This window comes from Colius striatus, chromosome 11, assembly GCF_028858725.1.
Source record: "Colius striatus isolate bColStr4 chromosome 11, bColStr4.1.hap1, whole genome shotgun sequence".
Classification (NCBI taxonomy): Eukaryota; Metazoa; Chordata; class Aves; order Coliiformes; family Coliidae; genus Colius; species Colius striatus.
This window is the reverse complement of record NC_084769.1, coordinates 21714619-21738422: the sequence shown is the minus strand read 5'-3', so window position 1 is coordinate 21738422 and position 23804 is coordinate 21714619. Positions and strand designations below refer to the sequence as shown.

Sequence of the window (23804 nt, the reverse complement as noted above, 5' to 3'; positions counted from 1 at the left end):
TTTCTAACGCAGTGGGATTGCAGGGCAACAAGAGCAGAGACAGATCCAGTATTTTACTATTCAAGATTGAGAAATAATGATAGGAAGTGTTAGATAAAGGGTATAGACACAACTACAGGAGCAGCTATTCAGCAGAAAAGCATTCATTTTCTCCGTGTTAATCTAAGCACTCGTATCGATCTGGCAGCAGGAAGAGATGTACACCATGCCGTGTTCCACCATATCACATCCTCCCACACTGCCATGTCAGAAGGGCCTAGGTGGCTGCAGCAATTTCCCCCTGGCCACACCAAAACATAAGCTTTTATGTTGCATACAAGTACTGCCCAAGCTACTCTGTTTTCCCTTCTGTTACTTGGATGCATACATATTGCCCACCACCAAAAGCAAAACTACTCCAGCATGCTTATGTGACCACCTTGTGACCCACAACAGGAAAACCTGACTGGCAAGCACTCTATGTTTTTCTGCCTTTAACCCCAATAAAGTAGAGTGTGCTGCCCTATGAAACAGCTGTACAAGCAGTAGTCTGGCACAGAGGTCAGGGAGGTACCCTTTACTGCTTACCAGAACTGCAATGATTACCTGTGCTGCTGAACTACAGCCTAACCAGCCTGTGCAAGTACACCACAGCACAAAAGCACATAATAAAAAGCATAAAAGGATGTACAATTAAGCTACTTATCCAGCCTGGACACCAAAACATAGTGAATAGTCCAGAACCTAATACAGATGCTCTGAGAGCAAAGCTGATCGGCATAAACCCACAGCAAACCACGCTCTAGCTGCTGGGTGGGATTGCCCATACTCTGCCTTTACAAATGTGAGTGCTGAGCATTGGAGAGAAGATATATGCAAGAGGTTTAGCCCTGATTCATCAGAAAACAAGTGTTGGGGCAGAATTAAAATTGCTGTCAATGGCTACATTGTGTTCTCACAACTTAAAAGTTAGGAGAGCTTGACAGACATTATTTATGTGTCCAGAGACTCAGGCTATAAAGTACTGTATTTTATGCAATTCAAGGCAACCAGTAGTGTCTTACCCCCCTTGTCTTGGACCAGTGATGCCATCAGTGAACAATTATGTGTAAAAAAGTGTACTTATACTAAATAAAAATCTTCATCAATACTCTTCAGCACTGACTTCACATATAGCTTAGAGAGAAACATAAATTCAACTTAATCTACCCTGGTTGAAAAAGGACCAAAGAACCAGTAACATACAGAGATATTGAGTGCTGCTCTCAAGGAGCAACATCTCATCCTGGTGTAAAATAGAGCAGGATTTTTGTCTTAGCTTTCTATATTCAAGCATGACTTCAAGCCTTTTTGCATAGCACTAGTGTCCCTGACATGAGTCTCAGTATAAATGCCTCATTCTCTTCCACTTTCTATTGAGGCTTTGCATTCAAGAGCATCTCTTCCTTTTCTGTGACATTAGTAGGCACAATACTCCTATGAGAATAATATGTCCTTGAATATATCAATCCCAGAGTCTCAATGTAACTCTTACAGTACTGTGATAAAATCATAGTATTTTACATGTGCACTATAGATAACAATTGCCAGACCATTTTTGCTGCTCTCTATACTTTAGTTGCCACTTGTTAGATGACTTTCAATTAGTGTCCTTTTGGCATCCATAACTCATCTTAATTTGCCTGATACCTGCAGCTATAACAAACTCTTCTTGCACTCAGTGAAGGTCACATCTTTTCCATTCTGGAACAAGTTCACAAACTCCAACTCCCTCTGAATCTCAGTGAAAACTTGTGTCCTTCCTCACTGAGCTGCTTCCCTCTGCAAACACCTGAGCTCCTACTCCCTGCTACTCCCTTCATGTCACAGTGCTATTTGCCCACAGGGCTCTTCCTTACCTCTGCACTCCAGTTTCAGCACAAGTGATTTTTTTTAATTAAAGTCTTAATGTTAGTCTTCACAACAATTATCTAAGCAAACTATAGATACAATCTATTTACCAGCACACTATCAAATACTCTGGTTGCCCAAATAAATAAAACAATATTTTTAATCGCAAAGTACTGCTGAATTATTGCCTTAGAAGAGCAATGAATTCCATGAAAGAAACATGAAATCTTGTTTAACTACTCAGTGTGAAAACCCATTTCACTATTTTGAATGTTCCTTTTCTTTTTCATTTAATATCTCTTGGTTCTTGCACAATGAGACAGGCAGTTGTTGTTCTCCGTTTATTTTCTTTATAAAAATCATCATTTCCATACGCTCTTATCTTGTACTAAGGTGACCCTCTCTTCTTCCATTGTCTCTCCGATCTGCACAATCCTTGTAGAACCTACTGTCACTATGCTGCTATTAGCATCTGCAAGGTACCATACATTCCCATTACATTTTATAAAATTTTGATTAAAAATGACAGTGGAACAGTTTCTTCTGCTCACATCAGTCTTGCAGCCCAATGGGAAATAGTGACAGGTAATCCAGCTCTGTTCCCTTCAAAGACAACTTTCCCTGAGTAGTGTAAGAGTTAGCCTTTGTTGTTCCCCCTTGCCTTACACTACCATCATTAAATCATAAAATACCTGATGTATGATCCCTTATTCAAACATTTCATAGAGTTCAAGGTTGCAGGAGAACAAATATCCCAGATGGACTCATATCCACAGTACTCAGAGCTGGAACCTTGGCTAGCACGTGCCCAGGATCTACTTTACACTCGTTTGAAATATAGCTCTGAAACACCATGAGGATTTGTGGGTTGGGGCAGGGGGTGGTGGTGGTGTGTGTCATCACCCCCTCCCGCCCTTCATTTCTTCTATCCCTGCAAGTAGGATCCATGTTTCTGAAATACTAAGACTGATGTATTACACTTTTCCAGAATGCTGATTTTATACTTTTACACCAAGCATGTTCTGCTAGTGTACAGGCACTAGCCCTGCTTGGGTGACAATACTATCCCAGCTCAAAAAGATAGATTTGGCAAATTTTATATCCATATCATCTGTCTGGAGGAAATCCTGGGAGGACTTATCTTTTCAATGAATTATCCTTTCAATAGTACCTACATTCTCTTTTGGCAAGAGGTAGTAGTAGCAAATCAGTATTCATGAAGTGCGGCTCATGGGAGATAAAACTGCCTTGGGCAAAATGGAGCGTGACAGTGGAGGCACACTCTTATGTTCCAGCTTTGGCTCTACTGTGAAGGCAAAGGTAACTGTTTAGACATTATTTTGTTTCCAGTAAATAAGAGCTGAGATCTTCAAGCTGCAGTTTCTAGAGAGACACTTAACATAATGAAAAAAATAACTGAATCTCAAAAGTTTGACAATACCAAGAATCCATTTTGTTATTAGTTGTTCTTTCTATAGCATTTCTATGTTAGAAATCACACAGGTGTATGACTTCCTTCTAGTGGTTAAAAAACAAACCAAACAAGAACAGATTTCTTGCTTTACAATGCATTTTCTTGCTTTAAATATGGCTATTTATGAGCCACCAATTTAATTTCACCAGTGGGATTATAATACACTGTTATCAGGATTCATTAACCTGAAGTTCTCATATATTTTAATGGAAAGACACATATTACTTAGCTACATGACATTCAGTAAAGAAAAAAATATTTAAAAGTAATCAGTAAAGATCTTCAGAAAACACCACTAATGTAGACTTCACTGTTAATGAAGGCTGGTCAACTAAACCTTTACTATTTTTTCCAAATGCTAGTAGTACAAACCCATACAGACTTCAAATTGAAAAGGAATCAAAACTGTGGATGGGGCTCTGTGTTTGTGGGCTATAACAACACATAATAATAAAACTGTTGGCTGCACAAACAAAAAATCCAGACAGCCATGAAGATTTATGCTAAGTGAGAGTAATTTCTCAGATAATTAATTTGAAAAGGGTACATGGTTTTACAAAGACAAATGAGGTAGCAGTTACTCCTCTTTCCTTTTGTTATAACAAGCTTATCATAGCTGGAGTGTACAGACAGCAGCAGCAAACAGTGACACTGAAAATCTTCTTCAAAGTAGAGTAGGTTCCTTCAAAAGTTATTTTACCAAGTGCTACGCCTTGCTGAGTGGAATTAAAGCAAAATTTCTGTTCACATCGTCAAGCCTTGACTTGATGCTCCCGTAGGCTAAAAGGAGTTAGCTTGGTCAACTTCTCAGCTTGACACTAGTGCACAGATGAACTGTGACAATCATAGCAGATGACAGTTTCCCTGGCTCTCCCTTTACAGGCCTATTTTAAAACTGTAGTGTTTTGAGTTAGCAGCTTTGGGGAAACCGTCTCGTTGCATGACCTGAACCAAAGCAGTCTCTGGGCTATAAACCCAGCTACTGTGCTTGAATGAATACTCCTCTTCTTATTCTTCCTACCCAACACTCTTTATTTTAAGATCATAGCAGGGAGGAAAAAAAATTAATAAAAAATCTCTATCAGAGGAGTGCACACTTATATACACTTCCTACTTCTCAATGATATCACACAATACTATATTCTTCAGACACCACTAATGGAAATATAAAGTAGCTGCTCCAGTATCCTAACAGTTTGTGTGAAGCACCAATGAATATTTCAATTGAGGTCATAGAAAACTAACTGAAATACTGAAAATAAGTAAAGAAGATAAGGATCATCAAAAAAAAAAAAGCAAATGACTTTTTTCCATCTGTATAAACATTTATCAGTCCTATTAATTGTTTCAGTATAAAGCATATAGAAATCACAGTAATTATTTAGAGGCTTCTAGTACTATGATCTCATTGCAGAGTTTGCTACTATTTCATGGTGACTTCCAGAAATTTTGGATTTTTCTTGATGCTTTCCCTTTCAGTCAAGACTGCTGTTCTGTGATCATCTGCCAACAGAAGCACCTACCCCAAGAACACCAGGATGCAGCACAGAGCCCATAGAGGACACAGTCTACTGAAGGATGCTGTAAGAAGAAGCAGTACAACTAATTATCTGCCCACTTAAAGAAAAAAAAAAAAAAAGAAAAAAAGCAGAATTGTAATAACAAGGAAAATCTCTAACTTTTTATCAGCATACAAGTTCCACGTCCAGCTCCCCTTTCACCAAGCAGTTGGTTGAGTTACCAGTGCTTTAGATTTCCCGAACAGACCAGTGCGAGAGGGGAGAGGTTATGCCTTGTACCTGTGAGAGAATGAGGAGGAATAGCCATTCCTGCCACATGGAAAACAAGGTAGATTGAATAGTAACTATCACACTTGCCCCAGAGTATGTAACTTGGCTTTACAGACTCATTCGCTTGTTGTCTTCTCTGACTGTGAAACACTAGTTAGTTCTCCACTGCATATATCACTGAGGCAGCTGAAAACTTGTAATCACAAATCAGGATTCAATGGACTCATGACACCATTTAACACATGTTTTTGCTTGCATCAAGATCATTGTATTTAGCAGTGTTTTAGAAGCTAACTTAAAAGGGTCTGAGGCTATTAAAAATTCGAAGCTAAAAGCTTTTTGAAGCCTTTTTATTTTCTACTGCTCTACTGCTACACTCAAAGCACAGTCTGATAAATTCTTTAAGCACTTTGTTAAGATTTGTATCAGCATAGTTCAGAATTTCGTCAACCAAGCAGCTGCCTTAATTGCTTTTCCTTGCATAGTTATTTTTACAGTACAATTTTGTAGGACAGAATCACTCTGGTTAGTCAAGAAAAGCAGTATGGTCAAGAAGTTACAAACCGCCCATAAAATTTTCACACAAATGTGGATGACAAGCAAAAAAAATCGTATTCTGTATATATATCTGTCTCTAAGCACACACATATATATACAGCTATGGATAGATAAAATCTCCCCCAAAGCAACGTGCATAAACAGTTTCATTTCCTTAGGAAAAAGACTATGTTCTGGCTAGGAAAGAAGACATAGATTCTTCTCTCCCCTACATAAAAACTAAAAAATATCCCACTTACAGATACTTTAATATCCAAGCTTCTTCTAGAGAAGAATGAGAGGAAAAAGAAACAATCTTTGTCTCTTTGGTCTGCTCATTTCCATGTTTTCCCATGCAGACCACTGCATAAACTCAAAAAACTCTCTTGGCCACATGTTCCTGCCAGTCACTCTTTGGAAACTACGTAAATTTCTTTAATAAATGCTCAAAGGTACATCGCTATAGGACAGACAAGTCATGAGCCTGATGACATTCCAATATCTCAGGCTAGTACCTTAGGGTATCACAGGTTCTTTCCCTTTGCTTTGGACAACAAAGGAGGAGGACAAGATATTTGCTCTTCCTATACTGTCCTATATGTCTCTGAGAAATGCAGACATGCCTACTCACTGGTAGTGTGAGCAGCACTGCAATACAATAAAAAAGAGGAAAAATACTGGAATTGGTTTCAGAGTAACTGCATTGGCTTTCTGACACATTGGACATTAACATTCTTGGATACTATGTTCTGTATGGGAATCAGCAAAACCATCATTCATGGAATCCCAGGAGTTACATCCTCACAATAATTCCCAGCATACTTTGAAGCCCTCTCCCCATTGGCTTATTCCATGCCTGAAATTTCCATTCCAGAAAAAGATTTAAAGTAATCCATTTTCTGTGTTTTCTCATGTGCTGAACACTCAAACTGCAGACCACAAGGTCCTTACTCCCCTGTTGTTCAGGAAAAAGCTTGACTTTCCTTGATGTTAGGCTGTGCCATGGTGACAGAAAGAAAGAAACAACAAGTAACAGAAATGCATGACAGTAGGAAAGTCCACTCTGTACATTCAGTTCACTACTTTTTCTTCCCCTTTATGCACTCTGGATATTCAAGCTGAAGAAAGGAGCAAAACTGCCTAAATTGCCACATGAAAAAGAAAAGCTATGAGTAGACTCTGCTCTGCAGCTAATATAGTAAGGTACATGCCTGAGCATTGTAATCTGAGGTTATACTAGGTGGATGCTTTTCCTAGTAAATACAAGCACTGCTACTAACTCCAAGTTTCATGTCAGAATCACCAAATCCTTGAAAAACAACCCATTGACTGTCTACTAAAATACTTATCAGCACATTTGTTTCAGTCTTTCTAACTAATACTGGATCATGAATCAAGGAGTCACAAGAGGTGTCCTGCCTGCCAGGAACCAAGATCTGAGACACGGCTTGAGAGCGTGCCACAACTTGTCAGGGACATAGGCTACTATCCCCTGCTCCTCTTCCATGTGGGTATGAACAACGTAGTGCATCATAACATTACTATGATCAAGAAGGATTATAAAACCTTGGGGAAACAAGTGAAGGGTAGGGGGAGTAAAGTTATCTTTTCATCCATTCTGCTTACCAAAGAAAAGGGTGCACTCAATAATAGAAAAATCATGCACATTAACTCCTGGCTTAGAGGTTGATACTGAAGAGAAGGTTTTGGTTTTTATGACAACGGGACCTTCTTCAATGACTGTAATTTGATAGGGCAGGATGGAACCCAACTATCTCACAAGGGCACTTATCTTTGGGAATAGGATGGCCAACTTGATTAAGAGGGCTTTACACTGAAGGGCTCGGGGAGTGAGGTGTGAAATGGCAAAGTTTGTGCCATCTCATACAACAGGTCAGAGCAGGAAATGCGATGATTAGTGCAGGGTAGTGTAGGTGATACTGCCGTGGGAGTTTACTGAAGGCCACCTGATCAGGAAGAAGATGTGGATGAGGCCTTCTGCAAACAGCTGAGAGCTGCCTCACAGTCACAATCCCTGGTCCCCATGGGAGAATTCAACCACTCTGATATTTGCAGCCAAAGCCACTCAGCCAAATGTGCACAGTCCAGGAGGTTTCTACAGAATGTTGATGACAACTTCCTGAGGGGGGGTCTTATTAATATAGGGAGGATCTTATTAATATTTACAAATGTCTAAATGGTGGGTGTCAGGAGGTTGGGACATCCATTTTTTCTATGGCATCTAGCAACAGGACAAGGGGTGATGGGATGAAGCCGGAACACAAAAAGTTCCATTTAAACATAAGAAAATACTAATTTACTGTGAGCGTGAGGGAGCGCTGGCACAGGCTGCCCAGGGAGGGTGTGGAGGCTCCTTCCTTGGAGGTCTTCAAGACCCACCTGGACACATTCCTATGCGATCTGTATCTAGACTGACCTATTTCTGCAGGAGTTGGACCAAATGATCTCTAAAGATCCCTTCCAACCCCTACCATTCTATGATTCTATGATTCTATGAATGACAGAGCCCAGAGGGTGGTGATCAATGAAGTCAAGTCAATTTGGAGGCCTGTGGCCAGTGGAGTTCCACAGGGACTCTGTTCTGAGGCCAGTCTTATTCAACATCTTAATCAATGACCTGGAGAGGACAGAGTGTACCCTCAGTAAATTCACTGATGACACCAAACTGGGAAGACTGGCTGGTTCACCAGAAAGCTGTGCTGTCATTCAGTGAGACTTTGGATGGCTTGAGAGTTGGGCAGAGAGGAATCTCATGAGGTTCAACAAGGACAAGTGCAGAGTCCTACACCTCAGGAGGAACAACCCATGCACCAGTACAGGGATTGGATTGACCTGCTGGAGAGCAGCTCTGCAGAGAGAGACCTGAGAGTTCTGGTTGATAACAAATTAAACATGAGCCAGCAATATGCCCTCGTGGCCAAGAAGGCCAATGGCATCCTATCAAGAAGAGTGTGGCCAGCAGGTCAAGGGAGGTTCTTCTCCCCCTGTACTCTGCCCTGATGAGGCCTCATCTGGAGTCCTGTGTCTAGTTCTGGGCTCCCCAGCTCAGGAGAGACAGAGAGCTTCTAGAAAGTCCAGTGCAGAGCCACCAAGACAACTGGAGGACTGGAGCACCTTTCTTATGAAAAAAGGCTGCAGGATCTGGGGCTGTTCAGCCTGGAGGAGACTGAGGGGGATCTCATTAATACTTAAAAGTGTTTGAAAGGTGTATGTCAAGAGGCTTGGGTAACATTTTTTTTCTGTAGTGTCCAGTGATGGGACTAGGGGTAGTGGAAAAAAGCTGGAACACAAGAAGTTCCCCTTAAGGAAAAACTTTGCTGTAAGGGTGACAGAGCAGTGGAACAAGCTGCCCAGAGAGGGTGCAGAATCTCCTCATCTGGAGGTTTTTAAAACCCACCTGGATGCATTCCTGAGTGACCTGACCTAGGCGGACCTGCTTGAGCAGAGGTTTGGACTAGATGATCTTTAGAGGTCCCTTCCAACCCCTACCATTCTATGATTCTGTCAATCATCACCTGGTGAAGTTATCTCATATTTTGTACTTATCAATCTAACATCTTAAACCTTAGGCAGGTCTGTGATGACAGTGAAGCCTCACTATTAGTAATCTCCACAGTTCCAACAATCAAATTATTTCTCTGATTGATGTACAGAACTCTGTGGGGTGACTGGTGATTAAAATCCCTGAAAAGTAATTTATTTTCACTGCAATGCTATGGCACAGTGTCCATATTCAGGAGATTTTATGACTGGCTTTTTCTTCATATAACCACCATCTACTAATGCTGAAGACATCTGACATAGGCTGGCAGCAAAGGAATAATTCCATTTTGGAAAAAAAAATGAGTTTTGGACGTTCCACTCCATTTAGGACCGGAATTGGAGATGCTTGAAAACCAAAATAAGCAAAAGGGTAGAGAAAATGAGAAATCTGGACAAGAGGAATCTAGTAATATAGTTATCGTTTTGGTCTGTTTGAGCCTGGATTTTGGGTGTCATTCATCCCAGCCAAGTATGTTTACAATTGAGTTTCACTCTTAGCCTTTGTCCTATCAAAGAATCTCCAACTTTATATAGTCCCCACACTACTCATCTGGCAAGAAGGATAACAGCAGTCACAAACAGCCTGTGGCCCTTCTGGCACAGTTGCCTCCTCTTTTGCATCACAGAAAAGCCACTCTGGGTCCAAGGAACACTTTTTTTAGCAGTAAATTGAATCATGTCCATGTAAAAAGAGTTGGAGCTCTTTTTAAGCAGCTCCACATTTGCTGTGGGTTCTGTCACTTCTCAAGTCACAGTCAATCAATGCAGTTGCCAGCAAAACTTAAGTCTTCTCTGGAAGGACAACAGCAGCTCGGCAGTTGAAGGTGTAGGTGGGGATCACTGTCATCTTGCTTGCTCTGTGCCTGCTTATTACATAATGACACATTTTGTTCTCTGTCAGGTCTATGAGACTCTTCACTGGCATCCCAGTTACTGAAGACTTGGAGAAATCCTCTTCCAATAACTGTCATGAGAATGTGTGAATTATGCAGCCTGCAGTCCCAAAGCAGCTGCCACACATGAATTCTGCAACCAAAAAGCCATCTCATTAACTCACTAGCTATGAAGAGGGTCTAGACCTCATATAGAAGGATTTCTTTGTTCCAAACATACTGAAGAACCTCACTTAGTGCCCTGATGGATAGATTTAACTACACAACTATTGAACACTCATCCTGAGGGAGAAAAATGGGTATCTCTGGCTTCCCAGGGCTATTGTGACTACCTGTCAACAATTCCACTCAGCATGTGTGAGTTCCAGTGGCACACAATGCACCACTGGAACTACTATCAGGACAAGGCATACATGGTTGGGTAACACCACATACTCACAGCAGCATGTACACATAGCGATGGAGAGGCAATTCCCACTGCACCTTCTGCAAACCATAAGCAGACAGAACCTAAACCATCCAGCTATTATTATTTACATCACTCTGCTGCTTTTTTGATAAGTGGCATCATTACTATTAAGTACATATATTGCAATAACATCCAATGGTTCTCTCTAAATTAAGTTGGCACTTAATTCTGTCAGCATTAAGTTAATGATGTTCATTACAGCTTGCCCGTACCTTCCAGTTCGCATTCAAAGCTCTCATCTGCATGCTTTTTCCATAATATATGCCACAAAGGAGCAAGTCCAGCACCCATAACTTTCCTGACTGTTCCTGTATTTCATGGTTTAAGATTTTCCTACCTCTAGATAAGCCTAAATATGCTCGTGCTGACACACGAGGGTGAAGTATTCAAGAGGAGCTACAGAAGCAGCCAAATATCGCTCTCAAATACGCCAGCTCTAAAAGTAACACACTTTAAATTTTTTTTCCAAGATCCAATGCCTTTTCTACAAGTTAAGCAGACAAGTGTAAACATTAACAGCTACAACCTTTGTAGCAAAAATGTCATTCTTCACTGATCTCAAAAATTAGGAATTCTAACACCACCAGCTGCTGGCAAGAGGATGATTAGGTTTATCCACAATCCAACTCTGCCTGGCTTTGTTAAATATTAAGATGAGTGGATTTGAGATGTAAATACCGAGGGAAGGACTTAAGCACTCTGAAGTTCCTCTATTTATTAAAGGGCAATCATCTTTAGACAATTCTTCTTTCTTCTTCTAAAACATAAAAATGGACTATAATTGTCTGAGCTAAAGGGACAATATACTTAACAGCAACTCTTCTAATTTCACTCCTATTCAGTCCTTAGTTGAAAGTAAGTATCAGTTGTTACTTGAGTAATATTTCATCTATGATTTGGGTTTAGAAAAAAATCCTTAGCACATTATTTATTCCAGACTGTATAACGAACCTTTCTGTATGTCTCTATGAGAAATAAACTTTAAGGAGAAGATATAGCAAACCTACAAAAGAAAAATGGTATAAAACATTTTAAAATTATTTAAGACATCTACATGAATGATATGACAGTATATTTCACTAGTGGATTTTTTTTTTCCACATGCACAAGCTCCCCTCTATCTCTGGCTGGTCAGCAGTGGTTTTAAGATTTCTTTACTTGCAGTCTCTTTAAAGAATCATTTAAAAATTCTTAGGAATTAAAAAAACACTAAAGCTTGGAAAACAAGAATAGCTAAGATTTGCTTTCTAACTTACATAGGCTTCCTCTATTTCTACGAACACTTCTACCTACCACTTCTTTCCCAGCTAACTAGAGTTTTAAGCCAGCAATAGCACAACTACTAGACTAACAGGGTATAACAAAGTCAATACTTGTTTATGGCCTCAGCAAAATTGGCCAAGTCTCCTGATTTGGAGCACAAGTGCATAACCTTCCACATCAGAGGAACAATATCCAGTAGTGCTAGAGGGCTGAGTCTTGGAATGAATTAGTCTTTCAAATAAGCTAGTGATGTTCTTTTTGTTTTGTTATGAATTCAATGTTTATCAGTCCTCCTTTAAGAAAAACTTGTAAATATTTTAAGTAGATTTAATTTTCCATGCTCTTTCAATGTAGATTAGGTATTAATATGTTATATACAGCTGGCTTGGAAATGTAACTCAGATACTAAAACCAGAGTCTAATGAGAAAAACCATCTTTATGTAGACAACCTGTGCGATGAGTAGCTGGATGCTGGGAAAGACTCCTTAGCAGTAAACCCTGGCAGGTAAAAAATAATTTCCTAAAGAAACCATAGGAACCTTTAACTTCTCAGAGTTCCGTGCACCCAAGGAAATGAGCTAGTAAAGGGTACAACTCTGGGATGAGAAAAAACAAAGAGTTTAACAAACCAACTGGCTTTTATCTTTATTCCTTCATCTCAGATCTCCCTTGAGTCACGTAGCTAAAGGTTACTCTGTCAAGACAGCTTCCCACCCTAACACCAGGCAATCTCTCTCCAAGGATCAGGCTAGTACCCTGAGAGTGCAAAATCAGCATTTGATTTCTTTTCACCGCTAAAAATACACAAGTACAATCTGACTCCTTCAGAAGAAAAGAGATTGTTTTTCTCATTCAAGAAGTTATATTCTATCAATTTGTATCATTTTCTGCCCATCTACAAAAATAGCCATGAAGAACAAAGGGGGAAACTGATGAATATGCAGGCTCAACAAGGCTCAAGAAGAGAATGCTTATCCTTACATGCTCTCACAGAACTTCGTAAGAGTACTGGGCTTTTCCTGGTTGCGTCTTTGTCGAAACCAACGTTGAATGCTGCGCACATCCCAGTCCAACTGCTTGGACAGGCCCTCCAGCCTCTTCTCATCTGGATGCTACAAAAACAGAGGATAACAATTATTGCCCAGCTGTAGTAACTTCACTTTAAATTTAGTACCACTGTAATTGTCTTTCATTGTTTTAGAGGCTGCCTGTCAGGCACATGGATACATAGAAATAACATTACTTTCACAGAAATCTCTGCTGGCAGAATCATACAACTATTATTAATCTAGAAGGACATACAGTGTAATATTACATGCAAATTATTACTAATAAGAAACTTGAAAGGGATAATGGGATAAAAACTTGCTTGAAACTTGGAAAGTGATCTTAAGTAAGGATAAAATGTCATGCATTTCTTCAGTAGTGGGGTTTGCAAACACTCCCCCTGCCTGTCACAAGCTATCTGTCTGTTCCATCCTCCCACATCAGGATTCTTGTCCTATCATCTGTTGCAGTAGCGAAGATTGTTTGACTCTCATGTAAGGACTCTCATTGTTTCACTCTAAATATCCCATGTTTGAGCACATTAACGTTAAAAAATGAGGCCATGAAACAAAGGGATAACTTCAAAAGGAAAATCATCTTGACAACAGGAAAACTATTTTTCTGTAGAACTAGCTACACACAACTGTTCTCCAAATCAGCAAATGTGGAACTCTCATCCCATTAGAGCAGCTGTAAACCAGTGCAGAGGTAACACAAAATGAGTCTGTCCATACTTTGACTACTGTATGGAGAAGTACAAGCCATGTTTCCAACCACACAGCTATTCTACATGTATTCCACATACAGTTACAGTACAGGAGGATATTTCTCCTAATGACATTATTTAAAAAAACCCAAACCAAACATTCTCAAAAAAATCCAAAATCAAGCATTTTTAGTCAACCACAGGAGCCACTAGCTTTTCTATGGAAGGTTGAGAAATGCCATTCTCTCAATGATTGATGCAGCTCTTGAGAGTTTGACTACAGAGAGACGCTGTACATTACTCATAAAAAGCAGCTAGCTAAATCAGACAGCTTCTTTGACAGCAACTACTAGACAGTCCTATAAAACTCTTGCAGTAAAGTAGTAGATATCTTCCTTTGGAGCTCTTCCCACTTGTCTCTGTGCACTGGGTGCTGGGAGCCTTGTGTGCCAGCTCCTGACATGACTCACAGGCATTAGTTAGATCACGTCACACACTCAGGCACTGTGTTGCACTAGTTGATTTTGCAAGGAAAAATTAAAAAAAAAAAAAAAAATCCTCCAGTCTGGGCAAGAGCACACATACTGCAGCTTTTAGAAACAAGGTAAGTGTCACTCCGACCCTGAAAACAGGAGAAAAACCACATCAAGTGCTATAGTGATCTCAGGATCACTATAGGGTAGGACACATAGGTAAGACATTTCCACCACACATTTAACTGTTCCTGACAGTGAATCCAATTTTGCCCTCTATGACTCTAAGACTCTTTCAAGTTTAGGTTGATGCTTTTGCTGTGGCTGTTCAGCTGCAGTCTAAGCCAAGGTGGGACTGGGAAGTTCCTGCAGCACAGTGACTTTGATCTTCAGACTTCTACAGGTCTTTCTGCTACACTGCAGTTGGCCACTGAGGTCTTCAAGAGATGCTGAAGGACACCCAGTCACTGATCATTGCTACAAGAAAGCTCCGAATACTTCAGATCTTTGGTCTCTGTTCAAAGATCACTTTTTCCAGGCTCAGGATCAGAGCACCCCAGTTGGTAGGAAATCAAGAGAGGGAGCCAGGAGACCCACATGGTTAAACAGGGAACTGTTGGGCAAACTCAAGTGGAAGAAGAGTCTATAGATCATGGAAGGAAGGGATGGCCACTTGGGATGAATAAGACTGTTGACAGAGGATGTAGGGAGGCAACTACGAAAGCTAAAGCCTCATTGGAGTTGTACCTTGCAAGGGAGGTCAAGGACAACAAGAAGGGCTTCTTCAAATACACTGCAGATAAAACTAACGTTAGGGGCAATGTAGGCTCACTGTTGAGTGAGGCTGGTGCCCTGGTGACAGAGGATACAGAGAAGGCAGAGTTACTGAATGCCTTCTCTGCCTCTGTCTATACTGCTGGAGACTGTCCTCAGGAGCCCCAGACTCCAGAGGAAGTCAGGTTAAAGGAGGAGTTTTGTTTAGTTGATGAGGACTGGGTTAAGCATCAGTTGAGCAACCTGGATGTACATAAATCCACGGGCCCCAATGGGATGCACCTGCGGGTGCTGAGGGAGCTGGCAGAAGTCATTGCTGGACCACTCTCCATCATCTTCAGTAAGTCATAGAAAACAGGAGAGGTGCCTGAGGACTGGAGGAAAGCAAATGTCACTCCAGTCTTCAAAAAGGGCAAGAAGGAGGAGCTGGGTAACTACAGACCAGTCAGCCTCACCTCCATCCCTGGAAAGGTGATGGCACAACCTATCCTGGATGCTGTCTCCAGGCATATGAAGGATAAGAGGGTCATTAGGAGTAGTCAATGTGGCTTTACCAAAGGGAAGTCATGTTTGACCAACCTGATAACCTTTTATGAATGTAACCAGGTGGATAGATGGTGGTAGTGCAGTGTATGTGGTTTATCTCAATTTCAGTAAAGCATTTCACACCATCTTCCACAGCACAAGTGAGAAGGTGTGGGCTGGATGATCAGGTAGTGAGGTGGATTGTTAACTAGTTGATGGGAAGAAGGCAGAGAGTGCTGGTCAGTGGGGCAGGGTCTAGTTGGAGGCCAGTACTGTTCCTTGGTGAGGGAACAGAGGGCACTGTCAGCAAATTTGCTGATGATCCTAAACTGGGGGGAGTGGCTGACACACCAGAAGGCTGTGCTGCCATTCAATGAGACCTGGACAGGCTGGAGAGTTGGGCACGAAGAAATATAATGAAAATCAACAAGGGCAAGTGTAGAGTCTTGCATCTGGGAAAGAATAACCCCATGTACCAGTACAGGTTGGTGAATGAACTCTTAGTAGTGTAGGGGAAAGGGACCTGGGGATCATGGTGGACAGTAGGATGATCATGACCCAAGAATGTGCCCTTGTGGCCAAGAGGGCCAATGGCATCCTGGAGTGTATTAGCAGGGCTGTGGTTAGTAAGTCAAGAGAGGTTCTCCTCCCACTCTACTCTGCCCTCGTGAGACCATATCTGGAATATTGTGTCCAGTTCTGGGCCTTTCAGTTCAAGGACAGGGAGCTGCTGGAGAGAGTTCAGTGCAGGGCCACAAAGATGATGAAAGAAGTGGAGCAACTCCCTTATGATGAAAGGCTGAGGGAGTTGGGGCTCTTTAGCTTGGAGAAGAGGAGACTGATGGGTGAAATCATTAATGTTTACAAATATGTAAAGGGCAGGTGTCAGAAGGATGGAATCAGGCTCTTCTCAATAATGTCCAATGATAGGACAAGGAGCAATGGGTGCAAGCTGGAACATAAGAGGTTCCAAAGAAATATGTGGAAGAATTTCTTCACTGTGAGGGTGAGGGAGCACTGGAACAGGCTGCCCAGATGGATTGCGGAGTCTCCTCTGGAGACATTCCAAACCCACCTGGATGTGTTCCTGTGTGACCTACTACTCTAGGTGGTTCTGCTCTGGCAGGGGGGTTGGACTAGACGATCTTTCGAGGTCCCTTCCAACCCTTAGGATTCTGTGATTCTGAGGAGCGTGGACAGGATGACAGGTTTAGCTGAGATGTCAGACAGTGAGAAGTGCAGAGACAGACAAAAGTAGTGAGGGAAAAACTTGTACCAAAAACCTCTGCAAGCTCTAAAACCATTATTTGGTCCCTTTCCCCCACTTTTCTAGCTTCATTCTCCCCTCTATTTTCAAAGGATGTTCATCACAATGGAAACAGCTGGGACACCAGCAAGCCACCAGCACCCACTGCTTAGCCAGTTCCACTAGGAGCAGGAGATTTGGAAGACACAGTAAGACCAATCTTACTGGCTCACAATCCATTCTTTTAAAAAACACCAACAAATTAACAATGATTTCATGGAAATTTCTAAAAGATAAGCAAAAATAAATTAAAAAAAGTAAGTGGCCATAACCTACAAAACATTTCTGCAACAACTCCTTTTGTTTAAAAGCTTACAAGAGATGTCACAAAGGGATGCACAACTGCTACAGCTGGCATGCCAGTGACAACCTTTACATATGTATGTTCTGATTTTTGCTGTAAAAATGCAGCACTGCAGTTAGCAGTTAGTTTCATTTCATTTAGACATAGTCCATAGTGCCACATCCCACTTTATAAGGTAAGTATTTTAGTTAAATACTCTACCTTTGTAATAGCTGTGAAAACTTTCTCCAGGATAGCATTAGGTTGAGCTTTCTGTGGTCCATTGGCTTGGACTTTAAGGCCTAAGGCACATGGTTTAGCAATGAACCTGTGAGAAACAGAAGAATGAAAAAAGAAAACAAGTGAAACCCTTCAGTTATTTACTTCATTACTGTTATCAATCAATGACATGTGGTAACTGCACAAACATTATAACCCTGCCAACAAAAACAATGCTTAGCCTTACAGCTCAAAAGCAAATCTCATACAGGCAATTACATCACAAAACAAGTAACATCACTTTGAAGGATGAAAGGAACTCCATGGAGCACATGAAACTGGATTTTCTTTCATGTTGTAAAAAAAAAAAAAAAGGATAGAACAAAAGCACAAGAGGAATGTCTCCTAGAGAACTACCAACTAATGAAAAGAGCAGGGCAGCTTGCAGAGATGAAGAGCAAGTAATATTCTCCTCCAAACAGAGCCTTTTTCATAAGTCGGTTTCCAGAGTAGCTACTACCTCAGGACTCCCTTTGCACAGCAAAAATTCAAACAAAGCCCTTAGAGGCAGCAAGCACTTAAGCTGCCCAGTCAAAACAATTTTCTAAACATAAAGTTTAAATGATGGTAAGCCATGCCTCAAAGACCTTTGCTCTTCCTCCAAACTCTCCTGTGAAATACAAAGCTGTCACAGATTGAAACACCAACCTGTTAAGTTCATCCCATTTACAAAATGGGTGTCTCCAATACATTTTAGAGGTGAATTACATAGCTTACATTACAGATGCTCTTTTAAAACCCACCATCCCACTCATTAGAAACTATTTTTTTGTAACTATGAGTCTGAAATCTTCACAAAAGCTACAAAGTTTGTACAAGAATCACACTCATATGTGAACAGCATGAATTTCTGCTATCTTTGAACTATGTAACCCTTGATTTCACTTAAAAGACTTCCTTTTCCTATGACTTTATTTGCCAGAAAGGATCAAAACATCATATTCAGTGGTAGTTCCACATAACAACCACAGACTCTTAAAATACCCTAATTCTTATCCACATGTGAGTCCCATTTCAAGCATTGTTCTAAGCTACAACTCCTGTTTCTGCTATGTTTAAAACAGCACAGCTGATTAAAGATAATTAAGTCCTAGGCTATGTTACAGTGGTTACAGCAATAACACTTGGTAAACAAAGACAGGTCATGCCAAACTATCTTGTTTTCCCAAGGTAAAAATTTTTGACACATTGATATCGTTCCCATACGGAAGGCAACTCTATAGCTTGAAATAATTTTGGTGACTATTTGCAAGGGCAGTAGGAACTTGCTACTTGATCCTTCCATACTATAAGAGGAAAAAAATCTCAAAAAAATATATTACACTCTGTAGAAGTTTGGCCGCAATCTGATTGGCTGCAGATTGCAACCATACTGCTAGCTCCACTGCATCAACAAAATCATCATTGCATCAACCAAATCATCACCATTGCATCCATGTCTGTGTTTTGTACAAAAAAGCTAGAAAAACTCCAAAAATTCCAGTCTTCACTATTAAGGAAATTTAAACAATTTCCTGAAGAGAAAGCAATAGTGCCAGGTAAGAGTCACGCCTAAGACAGATAGTAAATGGGATGTCAAGCTAATTTTGCAAAGTCTTATAAAAAAAGGCTTATGAGTAGACACAGGGCAGAGGAGTACTGTAGGTGGAATAAAAACAAATAAAATAAATGAAAGATAACAGCTTCATTAGCTTCATGTATGCACAGAGGAGCCCAAGCTCAGCCTTCACCATCAACAGCAAGATCAAAAAATTCTCACTAAATAAACACAAAAACAAAAACAGTTTCAGTCTGGGCACTTACTTTGGAGGTGACTGACATTGCAAGACTTGATTTAGGTTTGTTTGCTTTTTTTTGGAAGATGTGAGTTTTTTAGTTGGTTGGGGGGTTTTTTTGTTGATTTTTGTTTTGTTTTGAGGGTTTTTTTTAACCACACATACATTTTTCAACTTCTGTTTTGCTTTTCTCCTGCTGAGTGAATGAGATAGCCATTAACTCCAATAGAAAGGCACTTCCCTAAACACGCTAATTTAAAAGGAAAAAAGATGATTTGGTAAAGTCAAAAGCAGATAAAATGTTCCAGATATAAAAATTCCAAAAGGAACAATTCCACCAAGCTTCATGTTGAGCTGATCTTCATTTAAATCTAAGCAAACTTGCTGGGTTTGCTTAAATGCCATTCTTAAAATGTAATGCCTTGATCATGAACAGCCTAGATAAATCCAAGACAAAGCATAGTTACAGTATTTATCTAGATATTTAAAAAAAAGATAATTGTAATATTGATGTTATACCCATTACCTAAAATGAAATACATTTTCTGCTTCAATTTGGTATTTTATAAGCAGGAGTACAAGTGTTTCTTCATCTGCTGCTTATGTTTTTCATGTGCACTGGAGGAATGGGCTTGTGACCCGAACCACATGGACAGCAAAGCACAGTAAGGACATGTGCAGGGTACACAGCTGCAGGACACAGGATGACCTTGGCTAGCTCTGTCAGGGAGGGGGAAAGCTTAAAAAAACCCACAGAGGTCCCTCTCCTTATATGCTCTTGTAGTCTTTCTCCACTTCTGAAAAAAAGCTTTAAAAAAATCCCTCAAGGGATTATTAATTCCTATTAGGGCAGTAAAGAGAAAGAAAGTGATTTTAATAGAAACATTTTGTATGGCTTCAAGTCTGACAATGTCTGACCACGAATTCAAGTGTGCATGAGCCATGTCCATGTGATTACCTTTGATAAAGTTGGTAAAAGTTAAGGTGTTCTTTACTTTTCATACAAAAACTTAATTCAAGCTATACTATGCAGTACAAAAAAGCTTTTCAAGGTCAAAATAGAATTATAAAGTAGAATTTAATCAATAGGATCCCAAAGTCACACCTGGAGCCATAAAAAGCATAATTAACATAATTCTCACTGACATTTTTCTGTAACAATTTAAATAGATTCATAAGTAAACAAAACAGAATTAATGTTTTGTACAAGTACAAACTATGAGCATTTTACCAAATGTTGCACTTCTTAAAAGCACTATTCATTTTTTCCACTTCTGCTAACGCTGTGGTATTCAACTCCTTAAGCAGTCTCATTGAAGCCCGTGGGACTATTTGTTGCATAAGGTACTGCAATTAGGAGGGAATAACTATTGTGAAAGATTAAAGACAGCAGAATTGAATATATTACCAGCTTTTCTCTTTAAACATGTAAATCTGAACAAATGCCACACTAGTATCACTTTTTCAATGGATTCCAGTACAGCTGAACTGAAAGCTGGTATTCAATTACAGAAAAATTTAAGGACAAATACCTTTTGTCAAATGCATCCCCATCTATCTTGGATCTAGAAATGAAAGACCAACATAAACAAGGGAATTAGAATTCAAGAATCTTTTCAAAGGCAGCTTCCTTATTTACAGGATAAAGCCACACTTAAAAACAAAACCAAACCAAAAAGCCCACAGTCAGCCAGTTCAGAAAATGTGGCTTACCGCAAAATCATTGGAGTGGAAAGCATTTGGCCTTTGCAGGCCCATAAATACCTCACTGCCTACATTTGAGTGGCCTGTACCCTCTGCAGGCAGGCACTAGTTTGTATTTTGGATTCTCCCTGTTTTTCTCAAATGTATTATTTACAAGAGCCACAGTAAGGCCTCATACTCCACTCTAAACTCAGAGATCAGTTTTTCTCTACTAAGGGACCAAGAAACCCTTTGCAAAATGCTGTCCCATCTCCCCTAGGAAAAAAGTAGCACCACTTCACCAGAAGTATGTAAATCTGATCAAGAACAAGTTTCATTTTGGTTTCCCATTTGTCCTTTAACAAATGCTAACTAGACAAAGACATCCAATATTATCATGCATTAATAGGTACAAAAAGGAGAAGAGAGAAATAAAACCAACCAAACAAAACCCTCTCAAACTAAAACTTAATTTTGCCCTGGTGAAGGAAGGTAAATGCCAGTTGGGCACCATTTGCTCATTGCAGTGATCGTAGTGGGTGCAGTGCTGCATAGGGGCAGACAAGGATCCCACCCAGCCATCAACTCCATGGAAAATGAAGCCTGAAACCCACAGAAGCCATTCCAATCGTTTCCACACTAACCCCTCAAGTTCACAAAATTACTTCTTAAAAATACACTGGCTCCACTTCCTGGGCATGCCATACCCTGAAAAAGTTTCTCTTTAGAAATATGACCAGGTCAGATACACAAGGAGCACAAATCATCCTGGGGACATCAACTACAAACACAACTGCACTATTACTGATAAAATAACCTCTAACAAAAGACAAAGGAAAATGTCTCAGTGACTCAAAGAGCTCTTTCTGTTCTCTTTACTAATTAATTACCATGTAACTTCTTTAGTTTAGTACTTTTCATCTTGACAAATTACATCATTGTAATCCAAGAATTCACCCAAAATATTAGTGTTGACCCTCATAATCCTCGGAGGGTGATATTCATTAGCAATAGTAAAGTCTGCATTAAATAAATATATTTTTTAAATTATCATTTGATGCAGGAGAGAAAAATAAAAAGAGCCCTAATTGTGACACCTAATCTTTGTACTGAATCCAGTCAGGAACTAATACATAGCAACTCCAGTCATCTAAGACACCGGAAATATGCCTTTAGGGCACTCTTATGGCATGTGAATATAGTATTTCCATACCAGCAGATTATCTGCCATTTCTGAGCTGACCATGGTGGCTGCCCTTTAGCAAATGCTTTGAAGATGCTCAAATCACCACAGAGCCCACAAGAATTAATGAGGGATCACAGGTTTTTTAAACAGCCAAAAAGGTCTGCAAGAATTAAGTGTTCTCAAATAGGACCAAAAAACAACTTAAAACCATTCACCATTAAGCTAATAGGCCTAACGAATATTTGATTCATGTAATTAAATATGCTTGTTCTCTTTTTAAATGTATGGGGAGACATAGAAAATTTTCAACAGCTTGTTCTAAACTTTCAATTTATGAAATATCAGTCTTAAAATAATTGACAATGTTAGCTTGCAAATGATACACGTTAACCTGTTCAAAGCAGTTTTAGATTCCTTCCCATGCCCTTTGAAGTGATAAAATTGTACTAGTTTGCAATGCTTATTTGTCAAATATTTCTGCTTTATTTAGAAACTCACTTCTTTCAGCAAAATTCTCTCTGGAACAAGACAGTAAGAATCTAGAAACTGAAAACCATAATCCTTTCTCCATTTTAACTGAGGTAAATCTGCAAAAGAAAGAAAAAAACAAAACCCCAAACCTCGCAACTCTCTCTCCCCACTCAAATTCAAACTCCATGAGCTGATAACAAAGAGGCCCAAGAACGGGAAAACAACAGACCAAATGAATAAGAAAGTCTGTTACAGATTACCCTCGCCCCACAAGGGGATAGCAACTCACTATCTGGTCCTTGATATTACTATACTGTCCTAATACAATCTGCAATAGACCTATGGAACTCCTGCCCAATTATTTTTACAAAAGGATAAGGACAAGATTATCCATTCAAGAACCTACACCAAGATGAGGTTATTTGACACAGATGAAAACAGGTGGTTTACGCTTCTGCATTTAAAAACTGGCATACCTGAAATAATTCACCACCATGAGGGACAGAGCTACAAGAAGTTGTACTATGGCCCAAACACAAAAACAACCACCAATGAAGTAAGCTTAAGATTTTTATTTATTTTCTATTGATGGACTTCCCCTGTCAGATTTAATAAGCTGTCCTGCCATTCATATGCAATATTTTAAATGTTGTATGTCAAGAAGGTTTCTGAAATGTGTTAAAATTTTTATTTGAAACTTTTAAACCATGTGCACTGAGACAAGTGACTTATCTGCTCCTTGACCTCAAAGTCTCTCCTTAGGATTGCAAGAAATGACTGCATTCATTTCCATTTCTGCCCTATTACTATTCTTTCTTAGTTTTGTATCAACCTTCATTTTCCTCCTGAGTCTTGTTAAAGCAATGACTTTTTCTGTCTAGGTGTAACATTTTAATGGCTAACAGGATCTGTAAAATCTTCTTCCAACAAATCAGAAAACCTTTCTTTTATGTGTTTCAAGCACAGAAAGCTTTTTCCCTCACTTAAATACCTTTATTCTATGGTCAACTCCAATATAGAAGCCCAGTTGCAAATCTTCATCAGTGCAAGGGACTAATGCTAAGCTAGAGCACTTTTTTTTTAATGTATGTTGATTCCATCTTGAACCATTCCCTTTCATCTTTCATTTTTATCAAACATAGGCCATATTATGGGACAACATATAGGACTAATGGCCTCTTACTAGAGCTCAAAACTTAAGGAGCCCACTCATTCCCTATCCAACAATCTATTTTCTGGGAAGGTACCTTAGCCTGGCACAAAGCATCTACATAAAACCACCCTAGAGACTGTTTCTACATGATCTACACTAACAGACTAAAAAATTTCACGATGCCGTCAGGCAGAACTGTGGCTACAAAGTCCCCATGAACACCAAGACTATGCATTTTTGTTTTAGCCTTTCATGTCCACAAAGATGTTTGAGTTAATTGAGT

The 23804-nt window shown here is 39.8% G+C and overlaps 1 protein-coding gene across 2 annotated transcripts in view; it reads right to left on the bottom strand.

The window, feature by feature from the left end:
- Positions 1-23804, bottom strand: part of CERS6 (ceramide synthase 6) — a 126949-nt gene that overhangs the window by 71326 nt on the left and 31819 nt on the right. For both annotated transcript variants that reach the window (XM_062004886.1, XM_062004888.1), the window contains exons 2-3: positions 17197-17302; positions 12842-12972 (exon numbers count right to left, since the gene is read on the bottom strand). In XM_062004886.1, the coding sequence (XP_061860870.1) occupies positions 12842-12972; positions 17197-17302 (237 nt within the window). The remainder of the gene's footprint in view (positions 1-12841; positions 12973-17196; positions 17303-23804) is intronic.